This window comes from Siniperca chuatsi, linkage group LG5 (assembly GCF_020085105.1).
Source record: "Siniperca chuatsi isolate FFG_IHB_CAS linkage group LG5, ASM2008510v1, whole genome shotgun sequence".
Classification (NCBI taxonomy): Eukaryota; Metazoa; Chordata; class Actinopteri; order Centrarchiformes; family Sinipercidae; genus Siniperca; species Siniperca chuatsi.
The window spans coordinates 4,522,291-4,541,643 of NC_058046.1; the positions used below are offsets into that span (position 1 = coordinate 4,522,291).

At 42.8% G+C, this 19,353-nt stretch overlaps 1 protein-coding gene across 2 annotated transcripts in view; it reads left to right on the forward strand.

The window, feature by feature from the left end:
- Positions 1-19,353, forward strand: part of LOC122875723 (protein unc-13 homolog B-like) — a 177,741-nt gene that overhangs the window by 53,152 nt on the left and 105,236 nt on the right. Inside the window, exons 6-9 of one of the 2 annotated variants that reach the window (XM_044195163.1) lie at positions 91-164; positions 1,031-1,088; positions 1,735-1,770; positions 2,575-2,785. In XM_044195163.1, coding sequence (XP_044051098.1) covers positions 91-164; positions 1,031-1,088; positions 1,735-1,770; positions 2,575-2,785 — 379 coding nt within the window. The remainder of the gene's footprint in view (positions 1-90; positions 165-1,030; positions 1,089-1,734; positions 1,771-2,574; positions 2,786-19,353) is intronic. The other variant, XM_044195166.1, reaches the window with a different exon arrangement.

A 19,353-nucleotide genomic window follows, 5' to 3' on the forward strand; every position in this document is an offset into this window, starting at 1 on the left:
TTGCACTCTCCTCCACATATTTTCCTATCACTCTTTCAATTTTTCTCACTGTCAATTCATCTATTTCTTTTGCCCAATCCATCTGTCCAGATATCCCAGAAGACGAGGCTCAGTACTGGACCAGTAAACTGGAGCGGATCAACACCATGCGGATACATGACGAGGTAAGTTTACTGAAAAAGTCTATTTCCTGATAATAAGTTATAGATTGTTAAGCTATTAGAGAGGTTAAATTGCAGTTCATTCATGAGTCTCAAAGGGGATCTTAATGCTGACAAAACAGTGGGGAATCCCAACTAGGACAGAAATCCTTTTTCTTCACCTTGAAAGTAAGTAGTTGGGAAAGAAGTCTTAGAGTGGTAATATGAACCCTTGTTGTCACTTGAAACTACATTTTTCAAGCAGTACAGGATAATAGTATTCTGGTCTTTGTGTGTAAAAACGTAATAGGAATCATAAAAACTTAAAAAGGTGCTTTCCTTTGTCATGCATTTACTCTATCCTGCATGAAAATACATTTGCACTGACAAGTTACTGTACCAGATCACTCTGTGTAACTTCTGGGAAGAAAATAACAGCAAAAAGATTTTCAAGCTGTTCCCCCTTCTGGAGCTTAAGTGCAGCAGATGTTCAGCATGCATACAGTAGAAAGTGAATCTTCTATAATGTAAAACTGATTAACACAGGAAATGCATATGAAATCTTTAAAGTTTTGTTTTCCATTTAAGTACATTTTAAAGAAATTTGTGCCGTGCTGTTTACACAGATATGCACAGACTCTCAGATTCTCCTTATTTATTTCGTTTTACCAAATATTATGGCATAATATGCACCCTTCTCAGTGATGTTGCAGTTTGTATTAGCTCTCTGCTGCCATCTAATGAAAAATAATAGTTATTACATCACAGAAGTTCTATAAATACTGTACTGACATGTGCCTTTTTACTCTTAAATCTTTTTGATTCAGTTGTCCTCCACTGTCCTCCCTCACATTTTCTCTTCTCCTTTTTTGTTTGTATTTTTCTCTTAGTATCCACTGCAGGAAGAAGTCCAGAGAAGACGAATGGCATCTGTGCCCTCTCAGTGCTGTGAGTATAAAAGTAAAAATTCATATTCATGCCATAGCACTTTCCCATGTATGTTTATGTGTGTTTGTGTTCTGTGGGTCCTTTGTCCACTAAGGTGTCATTCCACACTGATGACTTTGATTTAGAAAAAAAATATTTTCCCTCCTCATTTTCCTTGTGGAAAAGGCATTTTATATCAGCCACCAGTCAAGTTCTGATGCATTTTGGCTCTGACTTGTACATTTAAACCTACTTCAGTGCCAGCTCATAGTAAATTATTTGGAGTCCCCACTGATTTCTAAAAAAATCAAGCTTGCTGTTTGCACACTAAAGAGGATTTTTGGATGCACCAGCCACTGTTAATGGTAGTTCTGAAGAGCTGTGTTTCCTGCCTGTTGAGCACTGATGTTACCTTTGTGAAAATGGCTTAGTCATCACATTACTTCATGTGACTTCTTCACATTGCTTCACTTAGCTCTTATGTATCTCATACTGGTATTACCACTCATCATTTCCATCAAGCTTCACAGATTTGGGTGTTTTCAGTTTCCATTACATGTTACATACTCATTTGTTCATCACCAGTTACAGTTACTGGTTTGATTCTTCAGTAATAAAGTTGACTTTTCTTCCTGACTTCTTTGAACACTTGCCTCCACGCCACCAGGCAGTTGGAGTTATTTTGGATGGAGTGACCAGCAGAGTACGTATAGTGGCTGTCTTTTTTTCCCCAGTGACTTGTCATTGACTCCGCTACTGCATGGTACAGCACTGCTCTTTTCCCTTCTTTTTAAATATGGAACTCTGCATGTTTGGTCTGAATCCTTTGCTTGTCTTTATTGTATTTGAAATTTCACATTCTTGTATCCACCTTATCAGAATACAAAGTAACATGTGTGGGTGCCAATTTAGTTGGCATGTTTTATGTTGCATTTGGAGTTACATCATTAATTTGTTACATGAATCCAATTTCATGTTGTTCATGCCATTGTCAGCTTGGTGTCCATGAATGTTGTATTACATGCCTGCTACCACAAGAAGGAGCTTTTTATTCAAACAAATTTCATTGTTTCCATACATCATAGCAGTGTCCTAGCATCCTGCCTCTCAGATTAAACCTCTGAGTATGAGCAGTGACTTACTATGTGACAATTGTACCAATGTGACTTTTGTATGAATCGCCCTTTTTATTTCTTGCCTGTTTGTTTAGAGCTACATTTTACTCATTTGGCTCTACTATGTGCTTACAATGTCATGCATGCAATACAAGGAAGGGTGGAAGCAGGATAAAGTTTTACAGTATTGCAGTCTTGTCTAATACTTAGGTCTACCAGAGAGCTATTCTATCACATTAAACAAATGAGTGAACAAGAGCAGAGTATTATCTGAAAATCTATTGGAGGTCTTAGAGTTTCCTGTATATTTTGAAAGTTATCAATTAATTAATTTATTATATAAATTATCTTTGTTTGTGTTTTACTGAACTGTTTGTGTTGTCTTTGCCCAGCTTTCGATGACCATGATAGTGCAATGGATGACCGCGATAGTGACTACCGCAGTGAAACTGGCAACAGACCTCCACGGTTCCACAACACCTCCCAAACAAATTCGTCAGTGCACCAGTACCCTATAGGACGAAGGGTCCAACATCAAACCCTGTCCAGGGAGTCTGACTCTATACAAAGCTATGAGCTAGACTATAGAGAAAGGGGGCCAAGGTAAAAACACACCCACTCATAGACACACATAAGCAAACACACAACTCTCTGCCCTCACCATTGCAGTACCACTTGAGAATAATTTGTGCATGCATACGTGCTCTTTGCTTTGAGGAGTCAAGTTACCAAGAGCAGCAGAATCCATTGATAGAGGTTTTGAAACACATATTTTTAAGAAATACCACCACTGTCTTTAAGCATTAGATAGCCTTAGATAGTTGTTCTCTGGAACATACACCTGTAGCATTACTGGATGCAGTAATTATTTCTGTTGTTGATATCATATTAAGTGTCTAATTGATTTAACACTGTTAATCTCTTGCTTGTACCAGTTTACAGATTGTCGGATATAGATATTTTCATTATGTAAACAATTAAATTGTAAGTGTTGCGCTGGGAAAACAAAATTATCTCTGACAAAATCAGCTGTTACAGCCAACAAGCTAGAATACCAAAATATTGACATACAAACAGCAAACAGCTGCAATTCACTTTCACCTAAAATTTTCAAGTGCATAGGCAACAGCACAACTTTGTGACAAATAAGTTTGCACAGTATCAAACAAAATATTTTTTCTTCCAGATGTGTACTTGGCTTTTTTCCATTTGCTATTCTATTTCTTTACTTGCATGAACACTTTCTTTGCATGATCTGCTGTTTCTGATTCACGTCTTGATTAATTTCTCTTTCTTTCTTTTTCTTTGCATCGTATTCCACTGCTTCCTGCATGGCACCTTTCTTTCTTGAATCCAGGCAATCAAACAGTAAGGGTAGAGTAAGAATAATCCCTGTTGACTCAGGTATGGGTGTGGATGATTGGGAGAGTAAATATAAAGTGCCTGACTCAGGTGTCTTGGATGATTACTTGGACACTGAGCAAAAAATGTGGGAGGATGAAGATAAAAGCATCATCTACCGGATCAGTGACAACTCTTGTGAGTCCAAAGGTAGCAGGTTCTATCAGACAGTAGAATGTGATGCACTATCCCCTGAGGATACAGAGGAGCCGAATGGTAGGCCACACAGACAGAGGCATGGCTTTGGTAGTGGAGAAGTACGGTTAGTTTATAAGGAAGCCGGCAGCTTTGAGGATGAATCGTCCCCTCCTGAAATTGATATAATTCCCTCTGTCAAACAGCAACGGCAGCAGACAGACAGAGAAGGTTTACTTTACAAGACCAGACTGTGGGCCAAAACTGCCTTAGAGGACACACTTGAGAGCTATGCAGCTTTTCGTGAGGAGGAAGCTGCTCGGGAAGAGGCTGCAAGGATCAGGGGGAGGAGTGAATATGGCTCAGTTGGTTCAGATGAGATGCAGTATTCCTTTGGATCTGAGGAGGAATTAGATGAGCTGACATTCACTGAGGGGGATGCTAGTTATGAATATGAAAGTTACTACTACCCTGGCAAATATATGTCACCTTTTGGAGGACAATGCTATTCAAGCAAAGGAAGAACAGGTCATGGACAAGATCCTATATTGTCTCCTGTAGAGGAGCCAAGTGATGAATATGTAGATGCAATGGATGAACTTCAGAGCTTAGTTCACTCAGTGTCTGAATACCTGGCTATAAAAGAGGAGGAGATCAACAACTATGAATCAGTGCCTAAACCAATTAGAAGGAAACTCCCAGCACTGCCAACTGATGCTAAAGTTGTGCAACCTGGGGACAGTAATAGCACTGAAGCCAAACCTGAAGTTAAGGAGGACAGTGCTGTTGAACAGGGCATAGCTGGAGTAAAGAATGCAATGAGCTCATTATTCAGTACAATCACAGGATCAAAGTCTACCACTGAGGTGGAAGCCTCTGGCACAACTCCACCCCCCCAACCACCACAGGCAGACTCTGGTATTTCAAAACTGCTCTCTTTGATCCCTAAAGCTAGTACTGAAGCCACAGAAACCTCTGGTACCACTGCAACAGATCCACCTACCTCCCAAGCATCACCCCAACCTGAGTCTGGCATTTCAAAGCTGCTTTCGTTTATTCCCAAAAGTGGTGGTACTTCCCCCCCAGTAGCCATAGTTCCTCCTGCCTCTCAGGAGCCCACAACAGAAAAAAAGTTTTCTCTTCAGTCTCTTTTGCCATTTCAATCCTCTGAATCCAGTCGGCAAGCTGACACTGATCAGGCATCAACACATGTTGATACTGGGGTACAAGGCAGTGCAACCACTGCTAACCAATCCACATCTGGGTTTGAATCCATGTTAGGAAGGCTTAGTCCTTTGAGACTTTTTTCCAGTGCACCACCATCTAGAGAGCCATCACCTCAGCCATCAGAGCAAAGAAGTGCATCTGCTGCAAGCAATGAATCCCAACTAGGTTCTATAAACAGAGCCACAAGTCCTAATAGAGAGGGCTCACAATCAGAGCGACAGTTATCAGGTGAGGCGAGACCGGGTTCAGGAAGTGGATCAGTTGATCTTTTACCAGATACAGGAAGTGGATCAATTGAGCTGTTGCAAGAAACGGGAAGTGGGTCAGTAGAGCTTCTTCCAGAGACAGAGTCATCTGGTGAGCTACCTGATATTCAGCAAAGAAGAACTTCTGCAATTTCTGAACCAAAACCTGAAAGCAGTTCAGAGGAAACAGGATTCTTCAGTCCTTTTAAGAAATCTCTCTCTACCCTCATATCAACAGTTCCTCCTGAAAATTCTTCGCAGACTGACACCAAGCCTGCAGAGGAGACATTTTTAGGCAACAAACTCAAAATTCCATTTTTCTCCTCTGAAAATATTTCCACAACAACCCCACCAAAAATAGAAGGAGGTATGCTCTCAGGGATTCTTAAGTTTGCATCTGGTGAAGATGCCAGTGCCCCACCAAAAAGTCCACCCCCCAGCCCTGCAAGAACTCCCTCTCCAAGTCGTGCTGCACTTCTTGAAAGTGTATCAAAAGGAAACACAGAAACTGGCTGGTTTTCAAACCTGTTTAAGGTAGCCCCAAGTGAACCTGCTAAGGAACCTGCAAAACCACAAATGACTCCCACTGTGACGCTAACCAAACCTATTGGTCAAACTGAGCCACATAATGAACAAATGGTGCCGGAAACCACAGAGAGCACTGTCTGCAGAACAGAACAATTGTCTCAAGAGCAAACATTGTCTGAAAAAGATGCCCAGTGCAAGGAAGATCTCCAGCCTGAAGTAGATGTCACATCTAAAGATCAAGGTCCTCCAATGCCTGAGGAACAAGTCAGATCACAACCACCAGCCTCACAGGCTCAAGGAATTATTTCTGGATTGTTTAAACTAGGATCAACAGAAGATGCATCTTCTGACAAGAAAGCCCAGGGAGGGGATAATCAGCCTCAAGGTGGACTATTTTCAGGCCTATTTTCATCACCTTCCCATTCTTCTCCCCAAACACAACAGACTTCTGCAACACAACAGTCAGGAGGATTGTTGTCTGGATTTTTTAAATTTGCCTCTGATAATGTTTCTGCTCCTGCAAATCAGTCACTGTCAACATTGCCAGGAGGCCAATCTGGCCAAATTCCAACTCAAAGTCAAGGGCAACCTGCTGCTGCACAGCCACCTACTGGAGGACTCTTATCTGGGCTTTTGAAAAAAGCTACAGACACAGTGACTGGGTCTCAGCCAACTCAGTCCAGTCAAGAGTCACCAGATCCACCTGACCATACAGCGAAAACGGAAGGACCTGAACAAAACTTGAATCAACGTACCACTCCCCCGACTCAGTCAACAGGGATTTTGTCAGGATTGATTAAATTAGGTTCAACAGAAGCACCTCCCCCTGACAAAGACCAACCTGACCAGCAACTAAGACAACCTGAAACCTCAGATCAACAACCAAACCAACAGCAAAAGCCTTACCAAACAACAGAAAAATTGTCTCCAAAAGCAACAGCAACAATGCCTCAATCTAGTGGATTGTTTGGGGGTTTGTTAAAACTCACAGAATCCGCTTCCCAGCCACCAAAAGGACCTACACAATCTACACAGCCAAATCAGCAATCAGGTAACATGTTGTCGGGACTTTTTAACAAGATCGTGGAATCCAATCCTACTCCATCTCAGCTACAGTCAGAGTCTGGTGCTACACAATCTACACAGCCAAATCAGCAATCAGGTAACATGTTATCAGGACTTTTTAACAAGATCGTGGAATCCAATCCTACTCCATCTCAGCTACAGTCAGAGTCTGGTGCTCAAGAGACTAACCAACAACCAGCGCAACAAGCACCTCCTCAACAAGGAGGCTTCTTCTCTGGTCTTTTTGGAATTGGGGCCCAAGACTCTGCTCCAGCAAATCCAGCCCAGCCCTCCCGACACCAGCAACAGAGTGGCCCATCCAGGCACCAATCTAGTCAGCAACCGGGCAATAGACAAAACCTACAACAGCAAAACCAAGTCCCTCCACAACAGCCCCCCAGTAATCCTGGAGGGATGCTTACTGGATTATTAAACAAAATTGCAGATGCAGGCACCCCACAGTCTACAGTGGGGAGTCACCCAGAGCAGCAACAGGCACAAAAAGCAGGCCCTAAGACAACCCAGCAACCACCTAATCAGCAGGGAGGCTTCTTCTCTGGGCTATTTTCAGCAGGTCCTACTCCTCTAGCACAGCAGCAGCCGCCTGTTAGTCATCCAAACCAGCAGCAACCCCAACAAGGTAACAGACAACCTCTGCGTAGGCAAAACCAGATACCTCCACAACCTGCTGCCTCTGCACCAGAGCCACAGCAGGGTGGACTATTGTCGGGGCTTTTTAATAAGTTAGCATCTACAGATAATGCACCACAACAGGCTGCCCCACAGACTGGGTCTCAACAGGGAAATAAATCAAGCATTGTTGGACCGTCGTCTCAACCCAGTCAGCAAGGAGGATTCTTGTCTGGTCTGTTTGGTCAGACGTCACCTCAACACCAGCAACAGCCTGACAAAATGGCAAGTCCTCAACATACAGCAACCCAACAGCCAAGTCAAAGTGGAGGCTTGATTTCAGGTATTCTGAAGCTTGCATCTGGTGAAAATGTACCAGAGGAACAACAGTCACCTCAACCTGCTCAGGCAAGTCAGCAAACTGTTAAGTCAGCGCAAAATCCAGCCCAATCTGAATCAGGGGGATTATTATCTGGCCTGATGAACAAAATTTCAGGTACCGTTGAACAGGTGAACCTTCAAACAACACAGCAACAACATCAGCCACGTACAGGACAGGGGCGACCACAGATTCAGAGATCCAAACCAGTAGAGATGCATTCCTCCCAAGATGTGGCCTCAGATAAAGATTTAAAAAGTTCAGCTCAAAAAGGTTTCCTCTCAGGTCTTTTTAGTGTCACAGAGGAGCCATCATCAAAGACAGAGCAGCCATCAACCCCTCAGCTTGGGAAGGAGGAACCAAAAACAAGCACAAGTAGCACATCTCCTGGTTTGTTATCCAGCATTTTCAAAACAAGCCCCAATGACAGTAGCATTTCTGCTCCTGGAAAGGAACCCGAAAAGCGCCTTCTTGATCGTTTACTACCAAAGAGTAAGGAGGATATCCCTTCAAGTACAGCAACACTCACAACTGCAGTTGTTACATCTACTCCAGTTGTTGTTACCCATGGAGAATCTCTGCAATCTCAGGTTTTGCAAGATCCTACAATTTCCTCAACCCAGCGTTATCTTGAGGAAATTCAGCGTCTCTTGTATGGGACAGCACATGAGTATGGCTACAAGGATCTTTTATACAACTTTACAGAGCATGGTGTTATTCCACCAGAGCTCTATGAGCATCAGTGTCTCATAGAAGCTCTTCTGTGGCAGCAACTCAATGATTATGCTCTTGCTGAAGCCCTTGCCACTCAAGTTCAGGAACGCTCCCAAGCATGCCACGGGCATATACCAACAAAGGTTAGAGCACCTCAGTTGGAAAATCACATATGGTTAAATCCTATAGAAATGGACATCAGTGACTTCAATGTACCCTCACATCCTTGGAGGGATGCTGCTGCCCAGCTCTTTGAGAGCAGAAATCACTTTCTTGAGCCAGATGAAGATCTTGTTTTGTTTGATATGAGTTGCAGAGACAAGAAACCCTGGAGTAGCTGTGACCATTTGAATGATCTTGACAGGATGAGAAAACCTTGGATTGATGGATGTAGTGCTCTAAATTTGTCCATGGAAAAGACAAAGACACGGTTAAGTAGATCACTTACAGAATGCAGTGTACAGGAATTCAGCAAAGTAGTGGAAAAACCTGGTGTTAGAAGTGATGTAAAAGAAGACTTTGGTTTGAAATCAGCAACTGAGTTTTTAAAACGACTTGCTACAATAAAGGGTCCAATGGATTTAACACGTGGTGCTATGGATTTAAGCAGGTCTGCAGGAGCTACAGGGGATACAGATGATGAAATGCTCTTTGAGGATTCTGAGTGGTATCAACAATGGCTTTCACTATTGGAGCAAGGGTTATGGTGGCCAGCTGAGGCTGGGGACTGTGGATATTATGTTTATACAGATGAGGAATACATTTATTCCCTTTTAACTGACAGAGCTGGTAGACACCTCTATGCCTGTGCTGCACCAGAGGATGTACAAGCTCTAGGAAATATCACTGAAAATATTGCTAACATTCTGAAACAAAAAGAAAAGGACAAAGTGACCCTTTGTGGTTTTAAAATCCCCCTCTGCACCGAAGATAAAGGTTTCCGGATTCCAGGACAGCAACAGAATAAATTAGTTCTTTCAGATGCACCTATGGACCTAACTTCCGCCCTTAAAAAAGGAGAAAAAATAATGAACATGAATTTGGAAAGCTTCTCTCAAATGTTTCAGGAATCTATATCTTCTCAAGCAGATCAGCCTGTAGACTTTACTGTGTACAAGCTTAAAAAGATCAAGGTGGAATCAGCACAAAATAGTTACAGCTGTCAAGAGGAGCCAATTGAGGCAGCTGATCTTACTTTAAAGTCACTGAAAGGGGGACATGGAGGGCCGTACTGGAAGAATCAGGGAATAAAAGATGTGCTTACACTCTCACCTGCACCTTCTCCAAGGTGCTATTCAACACAAATCTCTCCAAACAGACGTTACCCAATTCCTGAAATCAAGATTGCACATGTAGGTGATACACCTGCAGACCAACCAAGACAAAAGTCAAGCTCCATAATTTCAGCTATCGGAGAAATCACTGGAATGTCTCCTAACACTAACATTGCAAGTAGAGCTGATATACTGTCATCCTCAACACCTGCTACACCACCATTGGTGTCTAGCAAGGTATCAGAGACTTCAAAAATGTCCAGAAGTCTTCCTGAGACTCCATCAGCTTCAAAAATACCAGGATTTGTACAGTTGGGAAGGAAACTTCCTACACCACCAACTGTTACCAAAGTTTCTTCAGCTCTTTCAGCACAGGCAACCTCAGTTAGGAGTTTACCCACTACATCTACTACAACTGTGGCTGTGCCTTCTGTTTCTCCAGGGAGACCCCAGCTTGCAAGGCAGTCATCTCATGTAGACAAACCCAGAGTATTATCACAAGCAAATAAGACTACAGTCACAGGGATGTGTGACATTAGCAAAGTCAGCAGTACTTTAGCAGTGGACCAAACATCCTCACTGTCTCAAAAGCAGCCACAAGATTCATCTCAGGAATTTACACCTCAGTTACATATACTGAATGAAAGCCCAATTACATATAATGAATCCCACCTTTACAACAGAAATCATAACTTTGGCACTTCTATTGACCCTCAAATAGGCAATAAAGTCCTAGATTTTTCTGCCACAATTAATAAAAACAAAAATATCAAACAAAAACATGCAACAGATGCCAAAGTAGAATCTACACAAAAAGATGAAGTTGTTGACTTTACAAAGTACAAGTTAAAAAGATTTAAAGAGAAAAAGCAGATGGATACTAAAGCAAATGTAGACTTGACTGACAAGACCACAATTGCTGTAGATCTTACTAAACAGAATGAGGAAGAAGAAGTTGAATGGTCTAATCCAGAATATCCCACTGTGGGCATATTACAGCAAAGTCCAAGAGCTTCAATTCTGAGAACAGTTCCTCAGACCAACTATAGGCCAGTTGATCAACACAGCAAATCAGAGAGAAGACTGTCCACTCCAGAGGTCAGAGTTGGCCATACCTCTTCCACAATACATATCCAAAGACCACTAGCCTCCCACAGTATCTCTATAACTGATGTTACAGCCTCTAGCAAAAGTGCAATGGACATTTCATCCAAACCATCTCCCACATCGTCTGATGAATTACCAAAGAGTTCTGACCCTAACATAATCTTTTCAGCAGCAAGAAGCTCTTCAATTACTCATATTTCCAGTAAAACATCTAGCCTTGATGTAGGTCTCAAACAACCTGCAAAAATGGAATCACCGCAACCTGTATGTACCTCACCATTGGTAAGCCCTGTTATGAGAAAACAAGTGGACCCACAGGGACAGCAACTGAATTCTTCATTCAGTGTGCATTTAAAGCTTCAGCAAAGCCCACCAATAATTACAACTGGTTTTAGACAGCAGATTGCTGTTGACAGTAAGAGAGCAATTTTTACAACTCCGTCCTATCAGTTTAGTGGAAAAGCTCAGCAATATCAGGAGACAACTGCACCAGCAAACTCAATTAAAGCTACATTAGATATGTCTACCAAGACAACAACCCAGCAGACTCCACAAATCGTTGTGCCATCAAAGGATCCTCTCTGTGATGCACTTTCATTTGCAAAGAGAAAACCATTAACTTCTGAGGAGGCAGAAACAAGTTCTAGTCATCATGAATCCATTGACTTGTCATGTAGAGGACAATCAACAGAGCCTCAGGGACAAACAGGAGAGTATATTCATTCACTACCTGTTGAGGAATATCATTCTCATACTATTACAGGTAATCAGGTAAAATGCTCTGTTAAAAAAGAGGAGATTCCATCTGGTAGTAGGAGGGCATTGTTACCAAGACAGCAGTCTCTTTTAGGTCAGTCTTCTGAATCCCCTGAAATTTGTAAACCACCCCAGCAAGCCACAGCACCAGCCAACACAGTTAAGGCCACACTAGACATGACTTCTAAATCTTCTGCCAAACTGAAGGAGGTGGTTCCAGAAGTAAGAACAGGTGATGCTCTTACTGAAGCTATACCACTAACAAGAGGCAAGCCAAGTGCCCGTGAACTTGCACGAAAAGATTCTGTTGGTGTACCACTAGTTGTAAATATCCCTTCTCAAGAACCTCTTGGTGACATTAAGATCTGCAACACACAGCAAGAGTTTGAGAATAAGAGTCAATGCCACTCACATTCTATTCTATATCACCAACAATCACAGCAGAGCAAACCTGGTGTCTTTTCCCAGTCAAATCACTCAACTTTACAGTCGCCAGCCACTTTTCAGACACATCAGACATCCACAAAACCTGTCACAGCTGCAGCATTGGATATGTCACCCAAGCCATCCCAAGCCACACTGAGAACAACAATGCCAGAATATGAATACACTCAAAGTGAAGCAATTTCGCTTATTAATAAGCCAAGTGCAAGAGCAATTGCCAGAAAGGATTCTGTTGGTATTCCCCTGGTAGTTGATCCAACACCACTGGAATCAACCTATCAGAAGCAACCTCAACTCTTGATCCCTGTCCAAAAACAGCAAACCCTGGATGAAAATATTGTCCCTGTTCTGTATCAACCACTTCCCAGCCATATGACATTGCAGAGCTCCACTTTAAGTGAGCCCAGTGGCGTGTCACAGTCCATTATCCAACCTTATCCACTCTCTACAGCTCCAGCAAATTCTGTTAAAGGTACATTAGATATGTCAACAAAGGCATGTAAATCAGACACAGTGCTAAATTATTCAGATCCAGTATCACTGGTAAGGACAAGGCCATCAAGCTTGGCATATTCTCAAAGAGATTCTGTTGGTGTTCCACTAATTGTGGAAACACACCCCTCCCAGGAGCAACCTAGAAGGCTACAGACACTAGTAGGATCGCAAGAACAGATGCAACAAGGATTTGTGCACAGTGGATCTCATGAAATAGATCAAAGAGCATCAGCACCTGCCAACTCCATCAAAAGCTTCCTAGACATGTCTCCAAAACCACAGCAGAAACAATCTGAAACAGCTCCTTATATCTTGCCAACTGGAGCTGTGCCATTGGTCAGAAACAAGGCAATTGTAACAAGGAGTGGTTCTATTGGTGTACCACTCATAGTGGAGCAATCTGTACATCACCAAGGAAGACAAGCCTTGAGTGGAGTCAACACAACTGAGACACTACATAGGCAGCTATCTACCTATCACAGTAATGAGGTCTTTTCTGGTTCAAGGACCACCTACAAGGACACACACCAACAAAATAAGCCAGTGGACTTCTCTGCAAAAGACAGGCTAAATACAAATAACATTTCAAGTAATCACACTGATCCAGAGGATGGACAGCCCATGAATTTCACTAATAACAAAGCAAAGAAAGAAATGTTTGAAAGAAGGCAAACTGGAAGGCAATTAGAAAAGAAAACATCACTGGGTACTGTTGACCTAACTGTGGATCCTCAAAACAACATCACAATTATCAGTCATCAAGATGCAAAGGATCTTTCCTCTCCCTATGTGTCTTCTATATCTCAGAGTAGTCTTTACTGTCAGCAGCAATATATACCTCCACCCACTCCCAAGGAGATTAGAGAAAATACAGCATTTTCTCAAACTCAGCCGTCACTACAACATAGGGAATATTCCACTGATAACCAGGCCACCACTCAACCTGGAATACATTACAGAATGCATTCAGGAACAGGATTGAACTCTGCCCCACTGAATACTTCAGTTTCTTCTTTAGTGCCTATTCAGAGGAAGATTCAGTCTCCTCAGAATGTAGCTCCCCAGGCCATGCAGGACACTGGACCTGCTACATTCTCACTAAACAGTGCATATCCAAACATACCTCAGCAGCAAACACAATGTTCAGTCCCACAACAGCAATACCAGGAACCTGGTGTGGAAATTGGTTGGACTTCGTCCATTGCTAGATCTCAGGCTCCAAAGTTGCAAAGACAAGATACAACTGTTCAACATGACATGACCTTTAGACCCAAAATTCTTATCAAGCAGCCAACTGTGGACAGCTATGGGAGCATTGAGGAAAGTCCATCAGATAGTGGAACAATGTCAAGTAATGGACAGGCATTGCCTCAATTTTCTACCCAGCAACTGTATGGTAGATCCCAAATTGTTCCTACCCCACAATCAGCACATGATAGAAACAGAACTGATCCTTCTCTACAGTCTTTTGACATACAGCCTGTACAGAGCTGTGCCAGTACAGATTATTATGCAAAAGAACCTATTCAACTCTCAAAACAACCTGATTCAAGCCAATGCCCTGTCACTGTTACTGGACCCTTAAGTACTATGGTTTCAGTTCAACGTGTATCAGAGGTTAGTGCACTTGTATCACAACCCACCACAAAACATGACCCGATGCCTGTAAAACAAGTAAAGAGTAGTTATCTGAACCAGGGCTTTGGAGCTGAAATGCAAGGACCAGAGGTACCTTCGACACCAGCAGGATCCACCTCTGTTAAGGGTTTGATTTCATTATTTAGTGGTTTAGATTCACAACCCTCTATCAGTACAAAACCAGTTGCTGTTATGCCCCACCACACTCAGATTGTGTCTATACCTGTGGACCACAGGACGCAAATTACTCCAACACAGACTCCTGCTGTCAGCCATGTTGCTGTTACTCCTGATAAGAAAATGGTATCTGCATTAAGCGCATCTCTCATGCACCGCAATGTTGAAGAGACAATTACCCCAGCAACCCCTAAAGTTAAAATATCAGAGACAATTGATTTAAGCCCACAAATGTCTGTTTTGTCAAGTTATCTGCCTTGCACACCAGCCCTTGTTAGTCACCAAGATGACTCTGCTTTTAAATTACCAGATGAAGATTATGAGGTGTCAAACAGGAAAAGCCTTCTTAAATCTCCAACAGCACAAACAAAATCCTTTGCTGAATCTAGCCCACTGACAATTGGAGGTGAACTAGCTGCTTCCTCACCATCTGAATTATACAAAGATCAATCTGCAGCCCTGCAGACAGATTTGGCTCCAGCATCATCACTAATTACTAAATCACAATACAAAGGAAGAGATTCAGTTTTATGTGGTGTGAGCCCTCAAACATCCCCAGTGATATCACCTGTGGTCTCTCATTCCGAGTCACCAATGTATGGTTTCAAGTTTTCATCTATTTCTCAAGACTATCAGCAACCACAGGCAACACTAAATGCAAGCCCAACAGGAGAGACTCTAGGGAAAGAATTGCCCCCTCCTGAAGCTTCACCAGCTAAACCAGGAGATACCATGACACCCAAAGAAATTCTAACTAAAGGTGGTTCAGTAGAACTTTCAGAAACATTGTCAGAGGTTATATCTAAAGCAATTACCAAAGAGGTTTCTGCCATCACACATAACATGGCTATATCTGAATCAGACATGTCACAGCAGCAAGGTTCAGAGGAAACCAAACAAACTATATCCACAGAATCTGGTGGATTTGGTGAGGTCTCTACTGTAGCTAACATATCACAGGAGGAAATCAGCCACCCAAGGTCAATCTACATTGGCATTAATTGCTCAAACATACCTCCTGTTGATACAGAAATTGAACCAGGTGAGCCAAAACCATACATTAGACTACCCCATATTTTTGTCTCAGCAGCAAGTTCACCAGAAGAAGAGACAATTGAACACGAGTTCAATGAATGTAGCAAGCCTGAACTGCAAGAAGTCAGTGCCCCTGAAGATACCAGTCCCAATGCAGTAACACTACCAGACTGTAAGGATTCTTTGCCTGCTGATATTGTTGCACTGTCTGATATATCTGAGGATGCTAGGGCTACAGACATCAGTAGTACAGAATCATTAATTAAATCAGAACAGGTCAAGACCTACTCACCAGAGACATCACTTACACTGACTACAGCAGATCGTACACATGCAGATGAACATGACTCACCGTACATCCTGACAGCGATTAGCTCAACTACAGAAGCTAACCTCTCAGAAGGTGAAGTAAAAGTAGAAATCACTGAGGCTTGTGAGCCACTACTTGAGCGTAGAAAATCAACAGCATCAGACATAACACCACTTGAGGTAGTTAAGCCTCTCAGTGACCTGGGCTGCCACATTGAAAACACAACTTTAGTGCCAGCACCACCAGAAGGTGCTGAAACTCTGGAAGAGTTAGCCGACAAGGATAAAAGCACAACTTTAGATGTTGTATTGCCTGAAGATGTTCAGTCTCTTGATAAGTTGTCACTGAAAGAAGTACCCTCAGATTCAGATGTAAAATCACCTGAACAAGTCCAACAGCTTCATGACAAAACTGAAAGAGATGTCACCTTATCTGCCCCTAAACCCAGTCCTGAACCCAAACCTCCCACAGAGGAAATCACAACCTCCAAGGAGGATGGTTTAGCTGTTGATCAGCCTGAGGCTGAACAGCCTAATGAGCAACCAGGAAAAGGCTTATTTTCTATGTTTAGTGGCTCCACTGCAACCCCACAGCAGATATCCTCCCAAACTGGATTATCCATACTTGGTGGCATTCTTCCTGACTCATCTACCAAGGACACTACTGGCACAGGGTTACTCTCAATGTTTGGGGGGTCAAACGCCCCATCTTCACATGGATCCAAAGACCCAACACCACCACTGTCAACCCCACAAGAGACCCAGGGAAAAGGCTTATTCTCTATGTTTGGTGGATCCAGTAGTCAGCCACCATTTGGCCCAAGAGGGCCAACTGGTGGAAGTAGACCTAGAGGTCCTTTACCTAAAGAACCTCCAGGCAAAGGCCTGTTTTCCATGTTTGGTGCATCTGCACCTCAGCAACCACCCAGTCCCAGAGGTCATCCTGGAGGTAGTGCCACACCAAGAGGACCTTCCACTGGATCTTCTATATTTGGTGGCATTCTCCCAGGTTCTAATACACATAAAGAAACCCCGGGTGCAGGTTTGTTTTCCAAGTTTGGAGGTAGTGCCCAGCCCCAAACTGGACCTAGAATAACCCCACCAGGACCCAGAGGTTCAGAGCCCTCAGGAAAAGGACTGTTCTCTATGTTTGGTGGACAAAACCAGCAAGCATCAGAGGCATATCCTGCAGCTTCTAAACCACCTGAATCAGAGGGCGTTTTCAAAGTTTCCTCAGTCTTTTCACTTGGCGGAACTTCTGATGGTAACAAATCTAAAACTGGGTTTGGCCTGTTTGGAATGTCTTTCATGGAGGAAACCAAGACAGAGCCAGAAATAAATGTTCCTTTGAAGGAGGAGATTGCCTCGGAAGTGAGACCACAAGATACAAAATATTTTTCAAATGAAGCAAAGGGTTACCTTGTTGAGGCCATGGAAAATGTACCCTCTGGGACTCTTTCTACATCATCAGTTGAGTTGGAACTCCAAGTAGAGCAGATATGCCAAGATAGTCAAGATTCAACCTTGGATATCAATAAAAATACCACTGAAAATTCTGTTCCCCTAACAGATCCACATCTGGAGGTGGACAAAATAGCCACAATGCAACAACACCTTTCTTATAATGAAAATGCCTCAGTTGTGGTTGAAGCTTCTATCACAGACACAATAAATGTGACACTACTGGACCAACAAGCTGTAGAACTCATAAGTGAGGGACAGTCTGCCATCCAAAAAGAATATAAAGAAATGAAAGATACAGTGGATTCTGAGAAAGAAGTTGCTGAATCAGAAACAGATACTTTTGAAATTAAGAGCACAGGTGATGAAACTGACATAGCTGCCATCAAAAGCCCATCAGAAAAAAATGATCTGCAGATGCCACAAAGTGTTATGGATTATATTGACAAAAACACAAGATCAGATGTGGTTGGAGTGGAACATGCGAAAGCTGTCGAAGGAGAGATAACTGTTCCAGAGGTAGAAAAACAAACTGAGGAACCTCTGAAAGTTACTGGTGAAGAGCAAACTGTAGTTGCAGTTGTGGAAAAATCAACTGAGGAAGCTTTGAAAGTTGATGGTAAAGAACAAACAGCAGTTGCAGATATTAAAAAATCAACTGAGGAGCCTTCAGAAGTTGCTGGTAAAGAACAAACAGCAGTCACATATGTGGAAAAATTACCTAAGGAACCTTTAAAAGTTGTTGGTGACAACCAAGCAGCTATTGCAGATGTGGACAAATTTACTGAAGAAGCAACTGTAGTCGATTCAGTGATAGCCACTACAGAGAAACCTACTTCAGAATCAGTTACAACAGTTACAACAGAGGCTGCGGTTTCAGAATCAGAAAAATCTATTGAAGAAGAATTGAAAGCCACATCTGACGAGACTGCAAAGGAACCAACTGAGGCTAAATTAGATCTTGGAGAAGCTCGTAAAGAACCTGCACATAGATTAGAGAAACCTTTTGAAAGTAATAATTCTGCTGCAGTGGTCTCAACAGATGAAGAAAAAACTGTTGGTACCAACTCACCAGAAATCATGACATCTCAAGCTGTGGGATCTCCGAAAGGTCCATCATTGGGAATTGCTAGTCCTCCACCACAAAAACAGCCCAGTCCAGGCATGGCCAGACCACCTGGCCCGTCAGGACAAAGAATGGGAACACCAAGGATGGGAGGGCCACGGATGGGGGGCCCAAGAATGGCAGGAACAAGAATGGCTGGGCCAAGGCAGCCAGGACCACAGAAGTCCCCTGACCCAGCTCCATTTTCTGGCTTTATGTCTATGTTTTCTACCCCAAATACCCCAAGTAAATCAACTGTTGGTGGATTTTTTTCAAGTTCACCTGGTTCACTTTTTGGATCATCACCTGCTCCTTGTCAGCCACAACAACAACAACAACAACAACAGAAAAGCTCATTTTTTGGACTTCCAAGTAGCATTGCTACAGAATCCCTTACCAGTGACATATTTGGTATATTCAAAGGTCCTGAAACAACTAAATCTGAAGAACATCAACAGTCTGGCACAGAGTCTGGACAAGGGGATCCTTCTGCAATGGTAACTGTCTCTGAGAGCACTGAAAAGACAGGCACAGAGAAGACACCTTTATCTGGAGATGGACATGTTAAAAGCACTGAGGATTCTGAGATCCCTGAAAAAGGATTAGTGGAGGAGGCAGAACGAACAGACAAAACAGAGGCAGAAGAAAGTTCTCTAAATAAATCCACCATGAAAACTGCTTTCCCTGAGAAAGAAACAGAGGGTGATGAGCATGCTGAGAATTTAGAGGGGACAGGTTCTGCAGTATCTGACAAAGCTGCACCACCCCCAGCTCCTGAAACCAAGGGCATTTTTGAAATATCAGGTCTGACTGCCCCTAAATTTGGCTTTATGTCTGTAGCTGCTGAAGGCACGTCTATTGGATCCATTTTCTCCACCACTCCATCTCCAGCCGCTAGTGCGAAGACACCACAGCCACAACAGACAGATGGTGGTCTCTTTTCTGGTTTTAAAAGCCTTTCAGCTGGTATTTTCCAGGATGAAAAGCCACCTGGAAAGGAAGAACCATCATCTGTTTCATCTGTGTTTGGCATGAAACTTGGCTCA